This window comes from Rana temporaria, chromosome 1 (genome assembly GCF_905171775.1).
Source record: "Rana temporaria chromosome 1, aRanTem1.1, whole genome shotgun sequence".
Lineage (NCBI taxonomy): Eukaryota > Metazoa > Chordata > Amphibia > Anura > Ranidae > Rana > Rana temporaria.
Genome location: NC_053489.1, coordinates 339,104,806 through 339,129,782, shown reverse-complemented (window position 1 = coordinate 339,129,782; position 24,977 = coordinate 339,104,806). Strand labels below are relative to the sequence as shown.

The 24,977-nt window shown below is 41.4% G+C and overlaps 1 protein-coding gene across 1 annotated transcript in view; it reads left to right on the top strand.

Annotated features, from left to right (window-relative positions):
- The window catches only part of FRMPD1 (FERM and PDZ domain containing 1), a 66,863-nt gene that overhangs the window by 13,462 nt on the left and 28,424 nt on the right, over positions 1–24,977 (top strand). Inside the window, exons 5-11 of the mRNA XM_040361467.1 lie at positions 779–883; positions 5,019–5,114; positions 8,435–8,560; positions 15,889–16,008; positions 20,776–20,912; positions 22,450–22,576; positions 24,862–24,957. Coding sequence (XP_040217401.1) covers positions 779–883; positions 5,019–5,114; positions 8,435–8,560; positions 15,889–16,008; positions 20,776–20,912; positions 22,450–22,576; positions 24,862–24,957 — 807 coding nt within the window. The remainder of the gene's footprint in view (positions 1–778; positions 884–5,018; positions 5,115–8,434; positions 8,561–15,888; positions 16,009–20,775; positions 20,913–22,449; positions 22,577–24,861; positions 24,958–24,977) is intronic.

The window sequence follows — 24,977 nt, the reverse complement described above, 5'->3', positions numbered from 1 at the left end:
ATCTCAAAGCAAAGTTTATTATTCAGTTGAACTGGATTTTACAACTTTCTTTATATAATCACCATCCTATTAAAATGTTTAACTTTCTACAAAGCAGCTCTATGAAAACGCTTTTAGTAATTAACAGAATTTCTGTAAACCAAGCTCTTACTTCTTTTTCCTATTTCCTTTTTTTTTAATGCTGTTACATTATAATGTTTTTTTTTATCTAGTCTATATCATGTGTCGATAATAGGTAATGTTCTGTACATATTATATCAAACATATTGTTTCTGATACAGATGTATGTATATCTTTTCAACCGCTTAATAACAAAAGCAACATCAAATTAGTGATGAGGGGATTATTTTTCCAGGTTGGAGCTGTTTCACTCTTTAGTTTGCCTCATTCTACATTCTGATTAGTCTTCCTTGTGATGTTATATTATGGGAATTTTGGGGATCCGGGGATACATGTTGTATAATGCTAGTGCTACTGTAGAAGGTCTAGTGAGCCCACATGTTCATATCAATTAGGGTATAGTATTTTAGAAAGTTCTCTTATCTTTATGTATTTTTAACATAATTTGACAATACATATTACTGATTAATTGTACAATCTTTGCATAATCTTCTCTAGATTTACCAAGTATTTGGACTACAAAGTTATTAGATCTAAAAAAAAAATTAGATCTAAAAGATATTGTACTGTCAAACTGTAATGTGTATGGTCAGCATAAGATGTGTAATAACTCAAGGATGACAGCTTATGTTCACTAACCTTATTCTGTTTTACACAGAGTCCCAAGTCTTCCTTTCTTACTGCGGAAAAGAGGGCCAGATTAAAAAGTAATCCGGTAAAAGTACGATTTGCAGAAGAAGTAATTGTCAATGGACACACTCAGGTGAGTGAGTTTTCGTACTATGGGTACATATATGCTGCACATGTGTTTAACCTCTTGACGACCGAGGACGTCCCTGGGACCTCCTCGGCTTTGTGCGGTGATATCTGAATGATATATAGTGTGAAATATTCAGCGCTGGAATAAATGTAAAATAAAATAAAACTAACGTATGCAAGCCAGCACTGAGGACAAATTCATAAAAATTTCCCAAAATACATAAATCAAGTGAAGAAGTGCAGCGCAAATTTGAAACTAATAAATAAATAAATAAATAATTGCACAGTAAAAAATATGCCAGTGATAATAAATGTCCACGTGTCCAAAAAAGTCCTTATAATAGTGTATCAACAAAAAGATGAATCCAGCAGAAGTGAAGGTGAAAAGAAAACACCGATAGGGAATCCACCACTGCATGCAAGATGGACTCTCACCTTAATGCTTCGACCCATACAGGTCACAAAGCATATCAGAAGTATTCCCAATCAGATCTCCAGAAGGAACATCATGTCATGGATGGTACCAGCAAACAACCATACATAGGAAAAAACACTGAAGAATCTAGTGCTCTCCGTAAAAAACAGGTTTTAATGCTGCATAAAGCAATAAAAATGGGCACTCACATTTAAAAACACTCATGAGCCGAGTGTATGCTGAAACAGTATGTCAGAGACCTCAGCGGCGACGATCGGGGTGACGTCCTGTGTAGCTCCTCCCCTTACGTACGCGTTACGTCCCGTGGGCGGGACTTCTTCAGCGTCAAGTGGAGGGAGTACACCAGACGTCCCCAATAGCGTACAATTTATATTGCCCAGGTGACTACACAACCAATCGCATCCCTCTCTGACATACTGTTTCAGCATACACTCGGCTCATGAGTGTTTTTAAATGTGAGTGCCCATTTTTATTGCTTTATGCAGCATTAAAACCTGTTTTTTACGGAGAGCACTAGATTCTTCTGTGTTTTTTCCTATGTATGGTTGTTTGCTGGTACCATCCATGACATGATGTTCTTTCTGGAGATCTGATTGAGAATACTGCTGATATGCTTTGTGACCTGTATGGGTCGAAGCATTAAGGTGAGAGTCCATCTTGCATGCGGTGGTGGATTCCCAATCGGTGTTTTCTTTTCACCTTCACTTCTGCTGGATTCATCTTTTTGTTGATACACTATTATAAGGACTTTTTTGGATATCTGAATGATGCCTGCAGCTACAGGCATCATTCAGATATCGACGTCTTCAGCTGCCGATTCTGTTCACGATAAGAACGATCAAAGCGGCGATCCCACCGCTTGATTGTTCTTATAGGCATCGGGAGGGGACGTCCCCCCTCCCGCCGACCTGTGGTGCTTCTCCGGGCTCTCCCGTGCCATCGTGGGGCCCGGAGAGCGAATCGGGAGGCCGTGCTGGAAAGCACAGATGGTCACCAGTCATCTCTATGACCGGCGAAGGCCCGGGCGCGACGTTACGACGTCACGCCCGGTACCCGGAAGTAAACAAAGTCGCAATCACGGCTGTCGGCATGTGATCTGTGATTTTTTTTCACCGATTTCATGCTTGTAAGCCTGGAAGCGAGATGTGGGGTTTTATTGACCCCACATCTCTCCATAAAGAGGACCTGTCACACTGATTCCTATTACAAGAGATGTTTACATTCCTTGCAATAGGAATAAAAGTGATCAAAAAAAACAAAATGTAAAAAAAGTGTAAAAATAAAAAGAATTAAGTAAAATAAAAAAAATTAAAAACGCCCCTGTCCCCGTTATCTCGCGCGCAGAAGCAAACACACATTCAGATCCCGCCCACATATGTAAACCCTGTTCAAACCCCACATGTGAGGTATTGTTGCGTGCGTTAGAGCGAGAGCAAACATTCTAGCACTAGACCTCCTCTGTAACTCGAAAATAGTAACCTGTAAAAATGTTAAAGCGTCACCTATGGAGATTTTTAAGTACCGAAGTTTGGCGCCATTCCATGAGTGTGCGCAATTTTAAAGCGTGACATGTTAGGTATCTATTTACTCGGCGTAACATCATCTTTCACATTATACAAAAAAATTGGGCTAACTTTACTGTTTTGTTATTTTATAATTCATGAAACCGTTTTTTTCCCCAAAAAAGGCGTTTCAAAAATTATTGCGCAAATACCGCGTGAGAAAAAAAAGTTGCAATGACCGCCATTTAATTCCCTAGGGTGTCTGCTAAAAAATGAAGGAGAGAAGTGCCAAAATTGGCCCCTGGTAAAGTGGTTAAAATCTGTGTATTTTTTTTATTATTCAAAAAGTTTTATTACAGTGCAAATGAACACAAAGCACTGGAAGATACATATGCATTTCAAAACATACTTGATTCAGACATGCAATGAATTACCAACACATACTATAAATTTGAAAAACAATAAGGACAATTTAGTCCTCAACTATCCAAAATAAATTGGCAAAGGAACCAAAAGGGAAGGAAAGGGAGAGGGGAATGCTTGGTAGTAGGAAGGGGTATACAAAGAAAGGGTTAAGAAAACAGAATGGGGGGAGGGAAAGAGGAAATGAGGAGGGAGGGCAGGACAAAAAGGTTGTCCATAGTTGAATAAAAGGAACATCCCAGAAAAGGGGATACTCCTCTGTAGTACCTCTGGAAGGAAGACGGAGGGGGGTTGTTGCAAAAAGAAAAGAGGGAGGTGTTTATCTTGATAAAAGCACAGAGGTTAGATTGTTATGGAGTCCATCTGAAAGGAGGCACGTAGCTGTAAATTAATTGGGTCCAGAGTTTTGTGAAATTTGAACACTGTGAGGATATGGGTGACCAGTTTAAATTGAGTAGACGTAAAGACTTCAGGTTTATTTTTAATGAGAGTTTCGTAGGGGTCTTTATGGAAAACGGAACCAACCACGGTATAAAGCAGTCGAAAGAGCCTAATCCAGAACCTTTTTACTTTGGGGCATTACCACCAAATGTGCAGAAAGGTTTCCTCCGCCTGACAAACATGAAAGCAGCTGGCTGGGTAGGAACAGAACAAGAGATCCACAAAGGAACTAAGTACCAGTGCATTAGTAGTTTGCTATTAGCCTTTTATATGAGGGTAAGGCATTATGTAGATTCATAAGAAGTAGGTTGTATAAAAATGATATGATGCCCACATCTTGCACGGTTTGCTGTAAATGGTGCTCAAAAACTGCAGGGAGCCGTAGATATGGGAGATACGCTACTAGGGAAAAAAAATTATCAGTAAGTACTAAAAAAGGACACCAGGCCCCAAGTCATGTGAGGACTGTGGGGTTGAAAAGGATATCGCCCCAGAAGTAATCAGAAAATGTTAAGTTAAGCACAGTCCACTTCTTGAGCCTGAGGCTTCCAAGGATGGTCAACACAGAGGTGTACATTCTTCAAAATCAGTGGATTCATACCCTTTGCATTTTTAATTTGGCACAGTGTGTTATTTATTAGGTTTTAAATGTGGAACCATTCATCAGTAAGAAAGCTGCACTTTCTGTACACTACATAAAAAATTAAGTAAGCAGAATTTAAAGGAAAATGTACCATGGTAACACGCATATTTGTGAAGTGTGACTTACTGGGCCAACTGTATGTTAAAGTTCCGGCCTCACACACACACATTTATCTTAAAGAAAATGCACAGCGTAAATATTACATATTCTCATTTTTTAACAAGGTATATATTTCATTTTAACTTTCTAAAACCAGCAGAAATTGAGCTCCAAAAAAGAGCAGCTCATTCTACTGGGATTGCATTAGAAATATTTAACTACAAACATTTGTTAATCTACACTTTTAAATTAAGTAAAATTAGGAAAAATTAACTAAAACATTTTACATTCTCTGTAAAAATGAAATTTGACTTATTTTTATAGCATTATTTTACCGTCCCTGTAAAATGTATTGACTTATTTTACTTATTTCCTGAGAATATTGTGGACCTCCGCCCCCTGTCAATTTCCATTTACTTGCTATTACACAATATTGTATTTTACTATAAAATGGTTTTCCTAGTATTGCAATCTGTAAAGCAGATGTAATCTTGGTTAAAGGAATGTGGTCTTCTCTAAGGATCTTCCGTGCATGTTTACATGAATATCTTGTACCCCACCTTGTCTGTTTCTTAAAATGGCCTTTCTGTTGTAGGGGAATTCGCTTCTTTTCATGCCTAATGTCCTTAAAATCTACCTAGAAAATGGTCAGACAAAGGCTTTTAAATTTGAAAGGAAAACAACTGTGAAGGTATAAATCAATTTTAATATTTTCAGCTACAGTTCAATGTAAATATTTTTAATTTATGTGTAATAATAATAAAGGAGTACTCACATATTTCACAACGCATAGCAACACATCGTACGTGTGTTAGTGCACTGTGGTGGCATTCAACGTGCCTCAAACACACATGCTTTGCAGCTCACCACAGTGCACAGTAATGCATTAGAAAAAAAAATTCAAATTTTGGTCTGTTTTGGTGTAATGGCTGCCCAACAGAACTAATGCTTACACTGCGTCGAAAGAAACACAGCCAGATTTGTGGCTGTGTAATATAGTGAGTGATCTCGCCAGATCGGCAACAGGTGCATAAAGGGGGGGGGGGGGAGCAGATGCATTTTAAATTTGAACACTTTTATTAAACTGAGTTGAACAAGTAAGAAAAGGTTCTCGCCAGGACTTAGCTACAACTCATGGCCGCTAGTGTGCTGTGTAGGATCAGTGAGGAGCAGTGCACTGTGCTGTTGTGCACATCACACTGTTTACTTTTGGTATCTTTATTTAAAGTGTAACAATATGACAATTCATTCAAGTCTCAACACATTAGTTCATTACAATATGCTGTAATGCTGTGTAATGTGGTCACGTGCAATGCACTGCAATAAAATGATGCTGCACCATGTGGTAGTACACACCAATGCAGCACAATGGTATGAACATGCTCTATTCCAAGCAAGGCTTTTTGCCTTGTCTTTGTTTTCTGGCTGTGCTGTGAAACACTGCCTAGCATAGACCAACAGCCCTGTTGTGAACCCATACTGAAATATGAAAATATAGCATGCTGACTTTTTTTTTCTGTTTCAAATATTTTATTGAATTTTATAATTATCAACAAAATTCCATTAACAGAGCATATACAAAAATATAATAGAAATAGATATTCCATCAACAGAACATGTACAATAGTATAGTAGAAAAAGGCGTAATCATTCAGGAAAGTAACTTATAAATGTAAATGAAAATAGATAACCTAGTGGATTGTAGGATAAGATTATGTAAAATGAAGTGTCATAATCATAGCTTCATGGCATCTATATGACGACAAGTAATTGAGAAATTAAGTTGATTGAAATAATATAATATAATTATGTCATCTATGAAGAGAATAGAATTGAATGAACCTATAAAGAAATATAAAGTTAAGGTGTTGCATGCTTACTTTTTTTATTCTGGCTCTATAAAAATAAAGAATAACTTTTTAGTGAGCAAGAATATAGGGCCAGATTCACTTAGAATCGTGGCGGCGTAACGTATGCTAGATACGTTACACCGCCGCAATTTTTCATCGCAAGTGCCTGATTCACCAAGCACTTGCGATGAAAACCTACGCCCGCGGCCTCCGGCGCAAGGCGTGCCAATTCAAATGGGCGTGTGCCATTTAAATTAGGCACGCTCCCGCGCCGGACCTACTGCGCATGCTCCGTTTCCCAACTCCCGCCGTGCTTTGCGTGCCGTGACGTCATTTTTTTGAACGGCAACGCGCGTAGCGTACTTCCGTATTCCCGGATGGCTTACGCAAACGACGTTGATTTTTAAATTTCGACGCGGGAACGATGGCCATACTTTAGACAGCAATACACTTGCTGACTAAAGTTAAGGCACCAAAAAAAAAGTGTAATTTTGCGACGGGAAACTAGCGTAGCCGCGACGTAGTGAACGCGAAAAACCGTCGTGGATCGCCGTAACTGCTAATTTGCATACCCGACGCTGGTTTACGATGCAAACTCCCCCCAGCGGCGGCCGCGGTATTGCATCTTAAGATCCGACAGTGTAAAACAATTACACCTGTCGGATCTTCTGGCTATCTATGCGTAACTGATTCTATGAATCAGTCGCATAGATAGAAACAGAGATACGACGTCGTATCAGGAGAAACGCCGTTGTATCTCATTTGTGAATCTGGCCCATAGTAAGTGATAATGTCCAGTAGAATTAATCTAAGCTTATATGAGAAAATCTGGGTTATTTTTACTCCTTTATGCTGAAACTGTGTGTGGAAGGAGAGAAGAGAGAGAGGGTTGGGTACCAGCCCGATGGAGGAGTTAATTGTGCCTTTTGGCCATTAAATGGCAAGTAAAGAACCCCCATTGTTTAATGTTTGTTTTATTTTGTCTGATTTTGCACAAGCAAGGGACCAGGAATGTATAATCACAACTGCTATTAATTAGACGAATCGCATTTTAAATAGACCCAGATGTGCTTAGTGTTTCTAGTGTAAATAAATAAATTTTTATTAAATTAAATGTTTTATTGATTCCATGTTATTTATTTGTTCTTGCAATACATTTTATACCAGTAATATAGCATGTTATCCATCTAAAAATGATGCTGGTGACAGCAGTCTTATGAGATCCCATGTTCAGAATCTCATTGATTACAAAGCTTACAAAAGTCAATAGCTGCTGCTTTTTGGCGAGAATGCCACAAAAACAGTCATGGGCATACACGTAAGGCGATTAGACTTGGTTAATAAAGCAGTGGCAGAAACTATAATGTCATGCAAAGAGGGCTAGATCACAGCAGTCAAATTCTCTTAAGTGAGATCAGTGGAATACAAATTCTCTTTGGTTACTGCAGTTTACCTAATCTCAAATTACTGCAATTTTCCATATAAAAGTCAATGTGAACCAGAATAATGAGCTTCTCTTATTTGCTTCCTTTTAGACAGATATCAATAAAACTTTTTTGCTATATCTGTTCGATGATTGCAAAAATACCTGTTGATTATTGTCAGAATTCCAACGTCCTGTGCACTTTGCCTGTATTATCTCAAGGAGACTAATTAGCTAGTCAATATACTGGACTGCAGAATAATTAGTCTCTGTGCTGTGGTGAAAAAAGTAGGGGAAAGTTGGAGTAGTTTAGCAAAAGACATCTGGGCAGGGCTGACACTACTCAGTCCACAAAATTGCTATGCTTGTTAGACCAAAACAGGACTTATGCCGCGTACACACGACCGTTTTTCGGGTTGTAAAAAAATTACGTTTTTTTTTTAATGTCATTAAAAACTATCGTGTGAACGCGGCATTAGTTGCAATTCTAATGAATTGCCGGGAAAGTTTCTGTACTTTCAGGTTCTTTATGGATAACAAATAGGAAATGTGCATGTTTTTCAGAAATGTACTGCATATTTTTTTTGCCCTGATATACACTTTAAATATGTCTATACATGTTCTTATCTAAGCTTCTAATAGTAATATTCACACACCAAACATGCCACTGTATTTAACGGAACTTTTGCTTTAGATATGTCTAACGATATATAGTGCTAAAATTGGGTTTCATTTCAGGACATGATCATGACCCTCAAGGAGAAATTGTCAATCAATATAATTGAGCACTTTGCACTAGCTCTAGAAGAGCAATATAACATCACAAAGCTTTACCTTCTTCGCGAAGAGGAGCTTATCGAACAGGTGCGTTTGGAATAATCAGAGACAATGGCAAAGAAAATGCTATTTTTTTCCGGTCTTGTAGTAATTTCATTTTTGACATAATAGTCTAGCTCCATCAAAGAAAGTTTGTGCTAGACTATAAGGCTGAATATTAAAAAGAGAAAACCCTTACTTATATTCAGCTTAATGGTATAGCCCCAGCAAAAACCTTATTTGCAGCTTCGGATAGAGTAGGTCAGGGGTGTCAAACTCAATTTCATCGGCCGCATCAGCATTATGATTGGCCGCGGACCAGTTTCAGCAGACATGTTCGGTCGTGTGTACGAGGCCTTAGACTTCTTAACAGACATTCATAATACATAAGGTCATATTTGGTGTTCAACAAATCATAATTTTACTTTGCTAAATAATTGGTTGTCAGATTTTGAAATCTTGTCATCTCGAAATATGGCTGCATTTAGGATAGTTGTCATCAAGGGTATGTCTGCTGAGCATAATACAATACTCCAGCTGTTTATACACCCCATTGGCTCTTTAATTGAAAGTACATTGATCTGGAACATCCTCTTAAGGAACAAGAAAAGCTGCTAAATTTAGTAGCTCTTGGCTCTCATTTGACATCACAACTATTAGGTTTCTGAAGTCCAGTAACTCTACTTCATCAGTATGGTCCTACTCTGCAAGCAAATCAAGCAGGAAACCAAAGACCACATAGTAAGACCCCTTTCACACTGGGGTGTGTTAGCAGTAAAGATAGTTTTAGCGGCACTTTACCGGCGCTGGGGAGGCTTGAGAGGTGCTTTTTAGGCGCTTTACTTAGCATTAAAATGCCTGAAAAGTGCCTTCAGTGTGAAAGGGGTTTAAAACAAAAACCAACACATTTTTTTAGTTTTGGAAAGAGTGGAGAGGGATTAGAACACCTGTCAGGTTTTTATTGCTGCCCTTCACCCCGTCAAGGAGATTTATCCTCTATTTGTCATTTTTACTTTAATCAATGAAAGTGAAAGTAAAAGACAATCCCCAATTTTGGGTTGTCCCCAGAACAGGCATGGAGGAGAAATCTTTCAATGGGGACTCTAGTTCTAGTGACCCTAGTTCTAGTGACCCTAGGGGACAACCAGGAATTCCCTCACTTTAGAGGGATTTCTTATAATTTTCTATGTTGGTTATGGAACCGGAAGTGAAGCTAAATTCTACAATGGGACACAGATGAAAAAGAAAAAACGTTTTTCCTGTAGTTTTACTTAAAAACAGGGCTAATCTCTCTTACCCTTTACACCCAAGAAGCTGCGATATTGGCTTATGTTTTATCTGCAGTTGCCATGGTGCTGCACTTGTGATCAGCTATGACACCAGACATTTGTTGACTTAATAGTTTAGTTAAAAGCTTACATAAACCCACTAGTAATTATATGGGCCCTTTCACACTAGCGGACCGTATGTCTGTATTTCATCCATCCGCTTTCGGATTAAATACAGACATACTGTACATTAATCCCTATGGGATATCGGTTGTCAGCGGATGTTTATCCGCTGACACCCAATCTCATTGGTGTCCACTGTGCTTTGATTTTGCAGACGGAGGAAAATACATAGGGGAGAGCGGAGATCTGACAGGGCGATCCCTGCACAGTGTGCGGGGACCGCCTTGTCATCTGCTGGCTTAGCGGGGATTAACGGAGCGATCACGGAATCCGTACATGTGAAATTGGCCTAAGGATCTTTTCACACATGCGGACCATTCTTTTCATTCAGTTCAGTTGCGTCAAAATGGATGAAGTATTCATCAGTTTTTCATCAGTTTTTCATCAGTTTTTCATCCGTTTTTCATCCGTTTTTTTTACATTCACTTCTTTCCTGTGAAAAGCCTATGTACTTGCAACAGTCAGCTTGGAGAGGTTGAAGATGCCAGAGTTGGACACCCGCTACACAAGGCAAAACTTTTTACTTTTTTTTATTTTATATATATTAAAGAATGGTAATAACTCCTGTCATTTTAGTTTTCCTTCACTTCTGTCCCAAAGCCAAATAGGAAGTGACAAGTAATCCTGCAAAATAAGGGAATCCCCATTGGAAGATCTCCCCTCTGTTACTTGTCTGGGGACAACCCAAAATTTGGGATTTTCTTTTACTTTCAATGACAATGGTAAACAGGACAAATAGAGAGGGTGAATCTCCCCAACAAGGGCACAGACAGCAATAAAAAGCCAAAAGGTGTTCCAATCAAATTCCACTCTATCCAAAAAGAAAAAAAAATGTCTTACCTTAAGTTATACTTTAAATCTCATTCTTACCAGCAATAGAAAGAGATGCAAAATAAAATGTTTCCTTTATTAAAATAGCTAGCAGGACACATCATTCCTGCTGGCTATTAATGAAGGAAGAAGATTATTTTGCATCTCAGTGTGCAGTGTTCCTGTTGCTGGTAAAATTGATTGTTTCGATGGGGATGAGTAAGGATGAGCTCAGGCGTGTTCGAAAACCGCACGTGCAGAGCCCGCCAGGAAGTGATCTCTGCGCTGCGCTAATCACAGGCAGTGAGATATTTCCCGATTTCTGCACCCACGGACCGGGAAAATGTCTCACTGCAATTAGCACAGTGAAGTGCCGACTTCCTGACGGCTCTGCACGTGCGGTTTCAGGACATGACTAAGCTCATCCTCAGAGATGAGCCAAGCCAGCACTGAAGATGTGATTGTGAAGTCTGGAGTCTGTTCTCGCCTGGAGCTGCATGTGAAATATTTGATTTTGGATGGATTCAAAGTGTAAACATTCCTGCCGGAGTGTGGCAGCAAGTGATGCAGGCACTTTCCTTAAGCCTAGGTTCACATTGGTATGATTTGGAATGAGTATTGACATGTCAAAACACATTCAAAATCAGCAGCTATTGCCGGCAATGGTACTGTCCGAATCGGTGCGGTGCCGCACCAGTTCCCAAAAGTAGTTCTTGTACTACTTTTGGTGACTTCGGGGGACGATTTGTATAGATATCTGTCCAGGAACCCGCACAGATGTCTGTCAAATCGCTGCTGAAGTCAGACTGCATTACGGGTTACAGGGGCGGACTGACAACTCATGGGGCCCTCGGGCAATAGGAGATTATGGGGCCCCTGGCCAATAGGAGATTATGGGTCCACACAGTACTGTATACACACACACACATACAGTATACACAGTATACACACATAGACACATAATATACACACACAGTATACCCACTCAGTATACACACACACACACACACACAATACACATACAGACACACAGTACACACACAAACAAACACAGCATACTGTACATACACACACTGACAAGGTACTGGAGAGGCGGGGCAGCTATAATCTTGTGATTTTTAGACCAAAAGGATTTCGGTAAGGGACATTTTAGGGACAGACTTAAAAAAAGGCAAGTTGCCACATCATCCCTTTAATCCAGGACACACATTAATTACACAGGTTCTGTGGCTGATTAATGTGGTAATTAAACTCACTTGGTGCCTTATCTGCATTAAATCAGCCTCAGGACCTGTGTAATTCATATGTGTCCTGGATTAAAGGGATGATGTGGCAACCCTCTACGGTGCTAGCTAGTCTGGAGGAGTAACAGTCTGCAGCAAGGGAAGTTCTGGTGGAGTAACAGTCTGCAGCAAGTGAAGTGCTGGAGGAAGAACAGTGTTCAGCAAGTGTTTGTGCTGGAGAGAAAATTTGATAGTATATAGTGGAGTGTATATAGAACTCCCAAGCAAGTTTGCACTGAATTTTCCTGGGCATCCCATAATTCCCCATTTCCCATACAAGTTTAATCACCTCAAATAAAAAAAAATAAAAAAGCTTATGGACTGTTCTCTAAGTGACAGAGATGGATGTCTGGCTGGCAGAGGACAGGTAAACAACTACATTCAGAAACCCCTACAGGGGCATGGCTACATAAGATACATAAAAATAAGGGTGTTGTATTTCAGCATATCAAGTTTTTTCGTTTAAAATAGTGCCCCCTGCTGGCAATAATTATAATAATAATATCTGTGTAAAGGTCACCACCGTTTACGATATTCCCATTCCATCAACCACGACAGCTTATCTGACACTCCAACCATCCAACAGACACGATCCATTCCATTCCCCAGAATAACCGAGACTCGCATAGCTCTGGTACTGGTTTCAAAATGTATGAACTTTTAATGGTATCTTAGCTTTATATGCAGTTACAGGCATGTTACAGTGACAATGAAACTCTCCACCCCAGCATCACACAATGGGGCTTCAATACACCTTCAGATGGGCTAATTACTAAACATTATCCAGACAGCATGGCCCCGCCTACTTCATAATACACATTCCTTTACTAAACATAATTGACATGCTAATTCCCTACCCCTGAAAGGAGACATCTGACCTTTAGACTGCTAACTCACAACACCTCTATCATCAATAGACTTTTCACACAAAACAGTATTAGCATTGAAGGAGACACTCTTATTGACCGGTTGGGGGTCAGAATGAAATCACCTGTAATATGTCCAGATCTCCTGCAATACATGAATTAACAGTAATGTCCCATCTCATGTAATTTATCATTAATATTTCTCAGTCACCCTGTGCCCCTAGACCCAAGAGTCATTAGTAACGCTGGCACAGGAGTACCCCCCATCCTTCAAAAGTCTCTGGGTGTCACGGGTCATTCCGTTACATCTCTCCCCTTTTGGTGGGAGACTGACACAGGAGGGAACCCCAAACGGGTTGACTCCGAAGTTAGTCAGTAGTTCCAGTCCTCCAATGCTGGTATCCATACCGTACCCCAAATAAATTGCTCCAAACAGAGCATTACTCACCCAGCCAACCTCTGCCTCTTTTAGAGAACATGCCTGCCGCTGGGGAGATGCCTGGACTGGCCCTTCTCCCTGGAGTCCTTTCAGCCGCTGGAGAGAAGACAGGGTGACTGGGCTCAGTCCATCATGCTGTTGAGGATCTGGGCCAACTGGCCCACATCCCTGGGGTATACCAGTGGAGACTGAAGTCCCATCCACTGGTGGTAGGTGAAAATTCCCCGGTGCTTGCAAAGCTGACATCCTCCTGTCTCAGTGCCGCACCATTTTCTGGGGTTGTGTCAGTGAAGACTGAAGTCCCATCCACTACCCCAGGAACTCCCTCTTCCGTTAGTTGAGAGCAGAGGCTTGTGGCACTCTGCTCTGTTGCCAGATCTTCTGCTGGGTTGCTGTGAGTGGAGACCACAGTCCCATCCACTACCCCAGGAACTCCCTCTTCCGTTAGTTGAGAGCAGAGGCTTGTGTCACTCTGCTCTGTTGCCAGCTCTTCTGCTGGGGAGGCATAAACCGTAACATCCTCTGAACGGTCCATTAAGTCCATACGTTCTGTAATCTGTGGCTGGGGAGATGAGCCAACTGCCCTAGCCCCCTAGAACTCCTGTCTTCGGCTTTAGGGATGGCAATCTCCAGATTTTCCACTGCCGATTCATCAGCCAGGATTTCAGAGTTGTCATCTAAAATTTCCTCATAGTCCCAGGCAACGGGAGCCCCACCCTGCTGCTGAACAGAGTCTAGCAGCTGTCTGTAGGCGATCTCCAGCTCCCATTCCTGAATGGCCAGAAACTTCAAATCTTCCTGTACCCAGTGCCCTTCCGAGACATTCAATTTTTCCTCTCTGTGCTCCATTATGTCCTCCAAGCGCCACTCCCGGTCATCCCCGAAGTCAGGATCACTGGACATCCTCTAATACAATAGTCCCAGACCATCATAGTCAAAGCCTTCCGTGGGGCTGTCATCCGCTGACCACGGGCACTCTTGGGCTACATACCACCGGAGGGCTCTGTAGCGCTCGTCCAACCGCATCTCTGCTTAACTCTGCTGTCCACTCCTGCTTCGGTTGTTCCCCCAACAACGGCATTCGTGTGTCATACTGCGGCCAGTACCTTACATGGATGGAGGGGAGAACCTTCCCCTGGTGTTGCTGCTCAAAAGCTAGCGCTTCCAGAGTTGGCAACGAATCACATCCAACCATCCCAGCAGGGCCTCCTCTGATACTGGTCCTTTGTGCTGTGTTCGCATCTCTTCTAACCTCCTTCTGAATTCCTCTTCCACGGAGACTGGAATCTGTACCTCTCCTCTCTCTTCAGTGGGTGCTGCTGTGACTTCTGCAGCACCTCTTTAATGTAGCCAAGTGGCATCCACAGCTGCTATAACCAGGTCTATGATCTCCGGTGGAGGGTTAGGACCATACAGTGCCAGTCCTCGTCTAACAGCCGGATCAAAACATTCTTCCTCAGGTGTCTTGTCTGTTACGCCGGGCCTTTCAGCTCTATCCATTTTGACAAGTTCTGCAATAATGTCCCTTTTCTTATGGTTGCTGGCCGGTCTGCCCCGGCTCTCCAGTAAGTCGATGAGGGAAGAGAGCTTCAGCTGTTCATACTGTGTCTCCATTGTCCTGTGTCCTTGTAGCTGTTCTTCTGACGATGGAACAATCTCACTGCTGTGACACCACTGTAACGGTCACCACCGTTTACAATATATTCCCATTCCCTCAACCACGACAGCTTATCTGACAGTCCAACCATCCAACAGACACGATCCATTCTATTCCCCAGAATAACCGAGACTCACACAGCTCTGGTACTGGTTTCAAAATGTATGAACTTTTAATGGTATCTTAGCTTTTTATGCAGTTACAGGCATGTTGACAATGAAACTCTCCACCCCCAGCATCACACAATGGGGCTTCAATACACCTTCAGATGGGCTAATTACTAAACATTATCCAGACAGCATGGCTCCGCCAAGCTGTTCTCACCTACTTCATAATACACATTCCTTTACTAAACATAATTGACATGCTAATTCCCTACCCCTGAAAGGAGACACCTGACCTTTAGACTGCTAACTTACAACACCTCTATCATCAATAGACTTTTCACACAAAACAGTATTAGCATTGAAGGAGACACTCTTATTGTCCGGTTGGGGGTCAGAATGAAATCACCTGTAATATGTCCAGATCTCCTGCAATACATTAATTAACAGTAATGTCCCATCTCATGTAATTTATAATTAATATTTCTCAGTCACCCTATGCCCAAAAGGGGCACAGGGTGACCCTAGACCCAAGAGTCATTAGTGACGCTGGCACAGGAGTACCCCCCATCCTTCAAAAGTCTCTGGGTGTCACGGGTCATTCCGTTACAATCTGTGTGTAGTAAAAAAAAAAAGCCCATTAGTACTGTATACTGTACTGTATTTTGCATATTTTGTGATTTGATGATATTTGTAAATATTTAAATATTGGTTTATAAGACTGTGTCCTGTTGCAGACTACTGCAGGCATATTTTTGCATTGCAGGTAGTACAGAAGAGAGAGTCCCACGACTATAGGTGTCTTTTCAGAGTTTGTTTTGTACCCAAAGATCCCCTTGAGCTTCTGCAGGAGGATCCAGTTGCCTTTGAATACCTTTACTTACAGGTAAACATGCTATTTTAAAAAATACGAACATGCAGGTTATTATTTTGAATATCAAGGGAAACCATTCCAAACAAAAACAATATACTTTTAAAGGGGTTGTAAACCCTGGTGGTCACCTTAATACATCCTATGCATTAAGGTAAAAGAACTTCTGACAGTGATCGCCCCCCTGAGCCCTGTAATTCCCAAGGCGGGGACGCGCTCTTCCTCTCTGCCTCGGGGTTCTCAGCTCTTAAATTGAACAGATTGATAGCAGCGCAGCCATTGGCTCCTGCTGCTGTCAATCAAATCCAATGATGCGGGCGCCGGGGGCGGGGCCGAGTCCAGCATTCAGTGTCTATGGACGAAAATAATAGACTTAGGAGCGTGACCGCAAGGTAACACCAGAAGACGAGTTTCAGAGTCACTATGTGCAAAACAAACTGCACAGTGGAGGTAAGTATGATATATTTGTTATTTTTTTTTAAAAACTGAAGGCTTACAATCACTTTAAGGAAAAATTATAAAGTTTCACAAACAATGTAGTATATTTGAGCATTGTATGCAACAATATGGAAATATAGGGATACCCTAAAAGTGTATCTAAAGTCTACAGTATGACACTCTAAGGCCCCATTTTTGTAGCTTGAAGCTCAATGCTACAAAACTATCAACAAACAAAATCCTACAGTATGTAGTTAATTAGTGGCTGTACAGAAATGAGCGCTGAGGCGCCTATAGTTCAACGCCTGATGCTCCAAAAGCTGCATGAATTACTTTTGAGGCAGAAATAGGTGTTTTTGACCCCATAGTCTTATGCCGGGTACACACGAGAAGGTTTAACCGCGGAAACGGTCCTCCGGACCGTATCCGCGGATAAATCCTCTGGCGGATTTTGATCTCCTGGTTGTACTAACCAGGAGATCAAAATCCCCGCGGAATTCCATCCGCGGTGACGTGTCGCTCCGTCGCCGCGATGATGACGCGGCGACGTGCGCGACGCTGTCATATAAGGATATCCACGCATGCGTCGAATCATTAAGACGCATGCGAGGGATGGGTTCGGACGGATCGATCCGGTGAGTCTGTACAGACCACCGGATCGATCCGCTGGAGCCGATTCCAGCGGATAGATTTCTTAGCATGCTAAGAAATTTTTATCCGCTGGAAATCGGTCGGCCCGAAATATATCCGCGGATAAATATCCGCTGGATCGTACACACCAGCGGATCTATCCGCTGAAACCGATCCGCAGATCAATTTCAGCGGATCGATCCTCTCGTGTGTACGGGGCAGGCTCCATTCACACCTTGGTGACAAAACGCCCGACGCTCGATACGCTGGAGGGGCGAATTTCCATTGCTGTCTATGAGATGGTTCACATCTAACGCCGAACGTCGTACGCCTGCCGCCTGAAAACAAGTCCCGGACCCTTTTTTTCAGGCGGCATTGGCGTTCGGCCATAGACAGCAATGGAAAGGATTTGTTAAAAAAAAAAAAAAAGTTAAACGAATCGCGGCAAAATACGCAGCGTACGCGGCGTTACTTGTCGCCTAGGTGTGAATGCAGCCTTAAAGTGATTGTAAAAGCTTGTTTTTTGTTTTGTTTTTTTAAATAACAAGCATGTTATACTTACCTCCTCTATGCAGTTGGTTTTGCACAGAGAAGCCTGAATCCTCCTCTTCTTGGGTCCCTCTTCGCTGCTCCTAGCCCCTCCCTCTTTTGAGTGCCCCTAAGCCAGCAGCTTGCTACAGGGGGCACCCAAGCCGAGTCAGAGCTCTGTGTATCCATTCAGACACAGAGCCCCGACCTGGCCTCGCCCCCTCTCTCCTCTGAGTGGCTGAATGACAGCCGTGGGAGCCAATGGCGCCGCTGCTCTGTCTCAGCCATTTAGGAGGAGTGTCCTGGATGGTTGAGGGGATCGTGGACATTGCTGGAGAGAGAAGGGGCTCAGGTTGCAATCCGGTTCCAAAATTGGTGCATGTACGACTGAATCACATATGAATTGAACGGTTCGGTTTCTGTGCGATATATGCTTGATTCACAGTGTGAACTGAGGCTAAATGAGATGAGACAGCAAGCTGCATGGCACTGACCAGCTATGAGGTGAACCTGCCAAATTTTGAAACTTTTAGATTGGCTTTACACTTACTGTATGTGTTGCATTAAAGAGTGGTAAAACTAGCATCTTACTGCACATTACTTGGCGTACGTATGGAACCAAATGGCTCTCCAATGTGATGCAATGCCATTTATTTAGAATGGTACCATATTTATCAGCGTATACCGTGCACTTTTTTCCCCTTAAAATAAGGGGGAAATCGTGGGTGCGCGATATACGCCGATACCCGTCGACATATACCGAGTGCAGTACACTCGGGTACATTCGGCCAGGCTTGGCGTAGTCAAGCTCTGTGACGTTTATGCGTGAGAAGCCGAGCGTGGCCGAATTTACCCGAGTGTACTGCGCTTGGTATATGTCGGCGGAGGCGTTCAAACTGAGCGCAGGAAGCAGGGATTCGACACGGAGCCGGGAGGACACCACCGAGGCCGCAGACGGATGCCGGACCGGACGAGGCCGCCGATGGACGCCGGGCAAGACACCAAAACTGTAAGTAGTAAAATGTAATAAAATGTTTTTTTACAGGAATTTAGGGTCAACATTAGGGGTGCGCGCTATACGCCGGAGCGCGCAATACCCCGATAATTACGGTAATTCAAAGCACAAATACACTAGGTGCCAACAGTACATTACAATGTGGTACTTGTGGAGCACTGCAATAAAATAAAATGCAGGAACAGTTTTTTTTGTTTAATATGCTTTAACACACCACAATAGAATGGCCAGGTATGATGGGGTCCTAATAAGTAAAAGTACAGTCCAAAGTTGGTTACACAAGTTACAGTCTGAATTTATCATCTCAGCTCTACCACCAGTTATGTAGTGTATGGAATACTGACAAAAAACACAAACTCCTGCGCACAAGTGGGATCCTTGATAATTAGTCAGATGTCTACATACAGTTCTCCTTAAATGTCCAAAAAGCCATAGTGACAGAGGCCTTGCTGCCCTTCATGGATGGGGAAATCCTGATAGAAGACAAAAAGGGTGAAAGAAAGGCGCACCAGCCTCGTGTACTACCGTTTGGCAAATTTTAATGGAATAATAAAATAATGAAAACTACTCACAAACAAAGAATGATAAAAGGCTTGTCAAACGATATTGAAGTACCCCTCAAACCACACTCCAGACTGTAGGGGGGGTGGCGAGGTGCGTTGCTGCTGGCTTACGCGTTTCGAGGTGACAGAGACCTCTTCCTCAGATCCCAGCAGTGACTGCTGGGATCTGAGGAAGAGGTCTCTGTCACCTCTGTCTCTGTCACGGACGCCGGACCAGACAAGGCCGCCGATGGACGCCGGGCAACTGTAAGTAACTGTAACCTGTCAGTATTTATTTTTTTCCTTAGGATTCCCTTCTAGGTTTGGGGTGCGCACTATACGCCGGTGCGCGCTAAAGGGCGATAAATACGATATATGTTTGGTGGATTGTCATTTAGGGGTGATATATATAGGGGTTAATAATTGTAATTATTGCACAGGATTAGGTGGATGCAGGTCAACCACCAGGGTAGCGTAATCCATTTACTATACTTGTCAGGTATTATTGCTGTCTGTGCCCCCATTAGGAAGAGTCACGCTCTCCATTTGTTCTGTTTACCATTATCATTGAAAGTGAAAGTTAAACAAAATCCTACATTTTCAGTTGTCACCAGAAAAGTAATAGAGGGGAAAATCTTCTGATGGGGATACTAATTCTGGTGACCTGGGGTCCCCAAGGGTTTCACTTAATTTGCAGGGATTTCCTCTCACTTACTGTTTGGCTAGGGGACAGAAGTGAAGGGAAGTCTTCCCAATAGAACACAGATGGCGAAAAAGATACAATTCTGACAAGAATTATAACCCTCACTTGCTCTATCCAAAAAAGCTTTGCCTATGAGCAGACACTACAGAATGTCTTATATTACTCTAATAACCCTGAAAACCCTCCTCTATTTGCTGTATTGGAAATAGCTTCATTTTTTACCAAGTCAATAAAATGGTCAATAAAGTTTTTCCCACTGGACTGGGGCATAGCTGGTTAGTAGGACTTTTGTGCCAGGGAAATAAAATCCTTAGTTACATATTAAAACTCGTTTCAGAGTGGTGCACTCTGGAGGATTTTCTGGCTAATAAAGGTAACAGGAGGCATTCAGCACTACTTGTTCTTATGCCTTGTACACACAACCATTTTTCTCGTCAGGAAAAAAAACGAAGTTTTTCCCAACGTGATTTCTCTCCAGCCTGACTTGCATACACAAGTTCATGCAAAAAAAACTCAGACCAAAGCACGGTGACGTACAACACATACGACGGCACTATAAAGGGGAAGTTCCTTTCAAAAGGCGCCAACCCTTTGGCCTGCTTTTTAACTGCATACTTGATTCTGAGCTTGCGCGTTTTTTTTCCCCCTCGAAAAAGCACACATACACGACCGTTTTTCGTGACGAAAAAAAAAACTGATGGGAAACACGACAAGAAAAAAGAGAGCTGGCTTAAAAAAAATTCCGGGCAGTTTTTTTGGCGAGAAAACTGCTAGGGGGCAGTTTTCTCGTTGTGAAAACCGGTCGTGTGTACAAGGCATTAGGCAAAACCTTTCAGGTTTAAAAAAGGCTAACAGTTTTGCTTTTAAGCTGTGATTTAAGGGTTATTTTGTTTATGATTTGTTCTAATACTGTTCTGTCTCTGAAGAGCTGCAGTGATGTGCTTCAAGAAAGATTTGCGATGGAGATGAAATGCAGTGTTGCTCTACGCCTGGCTGCCTTACATATACAAGAGCGTATTCACACTTGTGGACAGCCACAAAAGATATCATTCAAGTACATTGAGTAAGTATTCATCGCTACATCTTAGCACATCATCATTTTTCTGTGATTGTATACAGAAACGTTACATTATTAAAGGATCGTTATTTTAAGCGGTGCTTTAAGAGAGAAAAAAACAGAGAAAATTCATAAAATCACACATATGTTGGACTTGATGGACTTGTGTCTTTTTTTTTTGTGTCTACTATGTAACTATGTAATTATGTAAGTATTGTGACCTCCGTTGCTGACTTATTTTTAAAGGTACAGATTCCAGTCCATTATTTGCATCCTGCCTTGGCTAGCTAGTGAGCCAGTGACCTGAAACAAGTATACAGGGTGGGAATTTAGACTTTTTTGACTTCACTTGCTTATTGCTTGCCCAGAACAAACACTTACTAGCTAATGAAGCTAGGATGAAAATCTGAGTCACCAAAGACACATCCTATATTTCTGTCTTTACAGTGATTTTAATGATACTTAAAGTGAAACAATAAAAAATTCCTTTTAAAGAATTAATTATTGTTATTAAATATAGCGCCTGGGACATCCCCTTAGTCTGCCTATAAAGTGGCACATCTGTACCATGTATAGAACCTACTGCAGAAAAACTGACATGTATAAAGAAAAAAAATGAAATTTTAATTGCCGGCAATACAAAAATGTTTAAAAAAATGGCATGGGGGTCCCCCCAATCAATAGGGTCTCGTATAGAAGGGGAACCCCACACCAACATTTAAAAAACAACATGGGCACCCCCCCCAAAATCCATACCAAACCCTTATCCAAGTTTGCACCCTGGCAGGTCAGAAATTTGAATTTCTGTTGTGGCAATATTCTGCTAACAGCAAAATTGGTAATTTCACAGAAAAATCTATTTAGACAAAATCAAATTCCTGATTCCTAGAGGTCACCCATGGCAACTTCCATGTTTCTGTTAGGAATATCAATACATTTCTTCAAAAGGTAAATTACATGCAAGAACCGAGACCCAAGAACTTCAAGCTTTCTGTTGTGTTAGTTTTATAAACACATTAATTTGCTTTCAACAAGTGTCGACACTGAGAATTCATGCATTAAAGCAATCATTCTCTCACAGTTCTTTTTCGTTATAGGTTTGAACTTGGTTCATCGCTATTAGTATTGACAGTTCTTATGTCTGACATTTAGATAGATGCAGCCCATTGCTTGTATCTTTTTAGCCTCATTTGAAAAATAGTCAAACAGCTAGTAAGATAGTGGCTATATAAGGTCCAGATTATTTAGCTTTCTTACAGCCCTGGGTCAAATTTGAGGAAACAGAATGCTTTTCCACCTACTGTATTAACCCTTACATAGTTACATAGTAGATGAGGTTGAAAAAAGACACAAGTCCATCAAGTCCAACCTATGTGCGTGATTATAACTCAGCAATACATTTATATGGCCCAATAAAATTTCAGGAGCCCCCATTTGTAATTGCTAACTTCTGTTGGAAAGTTTCGGTTTGGTAATGTTTGTTTGGAAATGGTATTTCCAGTATATTTTTAACAGCATTAACAACTTGTTTTTCCCCCTGTAGGAAAGACTGGGGAATAGACAACTTTCTCTCTCCAACATTACTACGTAATATGAGAGGGAAAGACATAAAGAAAGCCATCAGCTTTCACATTAAGCGGAACCAGTGTATTCTTGAACCAAGACAGAAGGTAAATATCCATAATGCTGGTCATTTTGTAGGAAACCTGGTCATGTAAGAGAATTCATATTAAGCATGTGTGATCCTGTTTAAACCAACCCTGTCAATGATAAAAAAAAAAAAGAAAAAAAAAATCATCCAAACAGCATCTATAGAAGAAGACAGTCTGTGCTTCTCTGGTCCAGTGCCTCTTCGTGAAATCTTCCATCTGTGGCGGACAAATGCCAACCTATGTATGAGATATGAAGATCATTTGGGCACTGCAACTCTGCTAAAGAGCAAAGATTTCATTAAAAGGACAAGTTTAACTGTCTTCTTTTACAGGTACTATTTGGCTAAAGTTATTTAAAGTGGAACTTTAGGCTTTTGTATTAAAATTGGTAGACATACAGGATTTTTATTGCAGAAGAGACATGCTTTGTCTCTTCTGCATTAAAGCTACTTACCTGCCTTTTTGCCCTTGTACAGTGCACGCACAGCTCACTGTACAAATTCTGCAATGCCAAATCTGACTTATCTGCCCTTCGACCCCCCGGAAGCCACAACGCTGAAGCTGGGGTGAGTATTGTTACGCTTTAAGGGTATATATCTACTATTTAACTGTTATCCTAAAGCTGAAGTTTAATCTGCTCAAAGTGTTACTAAACCCACAACAGTAAAATCAGTGTCCAGACAGAGGGTCAGGGGTAATGCAGCCTCATAGGACAATCAGGGGAGAATGAAAACTCCTCCTACAAGCTTTAACCACACACTGATAGAAGTCACAAGACTGCTCTTACTGCTGATGAGAAAAGGTATTTAGCAGTTTATATTTACTATTGCATTTCCATGTTCTGTGTACTGTGGGAGACCAGATGTAATGAATGCAAGGGTACTGGTAAAACTTTGATTATTGAGTTCCCTGGTCCCTTATTCACCTTTTTTTTGACATGCTAACTACATTTTGTTTTCATTACATACCCTAATTTAGGATGTGGATTTTAGGATGAAGCTTTTTAGCTTCCTGAAAGGGTGGCATAATGGTGGCATAAATTACAAATTCTTTGACAGTACAGATATACAAATTTTGTGAATTTATCTGTTTACCTAGAGATAGAATAAGGGAACTACATACAGTATTGTTTTTTTGACAATGGTGTATTTCTTCTGAGCTTTGTCACCTATTGTCATCAGTTGCTTGTTAATATATACCTACTTTAAATGGAAAAGCATATCAAATTTTTCGCTCCATAAGACTACCTAAAAAATGGGGAAAAGTGCCTCTGCGTCTTATGGAGCGAATATTGAGCAAAAGTCGCCGCTGCCGCTCGCTCCGTCCACACACACGGGACACAACACCTACTCAGGCCGCCCTCTCTTACTCCAGCTAACCAGAGCCGGCCGCCAAAGGCAATTCCGCATCTCCTCCAATCACGGCGCCGCTAACCCAACATGGGTGACACTGTCACCAAACGCAGCCATCCTCATGACGTTTCTAGGAATGCCTTTTTCTCCTGGGCTGCTGCGAGCCAATAGGGCAGAGGGAGGCAGGGCCAACTGTCATAATGAATGGAATGTGCAGTGAGATGAAAGAGTAGCGTGTGTGTTGAAACATGTGGTATGTACCATATATTATGGGAGTATTTATATGGAGATTATGCTAGGTGCTTTGATAGGTGGAACGAAACACAGCTAACTACACTCACTGTTTCTCACCTTTTCTTACTAGTTCAATATCTTTGCTGGTATTATGACAGTGGTGTGTGCATACTGTGCTATATATCCATAGGAACATGGGACACATCCTGCTATAGATGTACACTGTATGGCCATTAAAGGTCCACTTACTCGCTCATCAGATTATACTCACATAAACACTGGTGTATCTTTATTTATAATGGGAATACCACTGGCTAACGTACTGTCCACTGAATAATCTACAATTTTTTTTGCCAAGCTTCTGTATGGGTCAGAATATTTTTTTCTTGGTTTCCTCCTCTAAAACCTAGGTGCGTCTTATGGTCAGGTGCATCTCATGGTGCAAAAAAAACGGTAATTTCAATGCAAAGCTTGGTAACAAGAATATTGATGTTGTAGCAAGAAATAAGAAATTTTTTAATGTGGCATAAAGTAGTATGAAAAGTGCATTACAGTGAAAGCAAGATATGAAGGAAGAAGAAGCAAGATATTATTGGGGCATGGGAAGGGAATGATAAGTGGGTTCTTTTTTTGTTCATTATGGAAATCTAGTTCAGCTAACCTCCTGTGGGAAATAGAATAGTAACTATCTTTCTTATGTGTTTTGACTCACTTTAGCAACCTGTATCTGCAGCTCAAATCCGGTTACAATATTTAAAGATTCTTGGAGATCTGAAAACCTATGGAGGGAAAATTTTTCATGCTACATTAATGGTATGCGTTTTACATTTTGG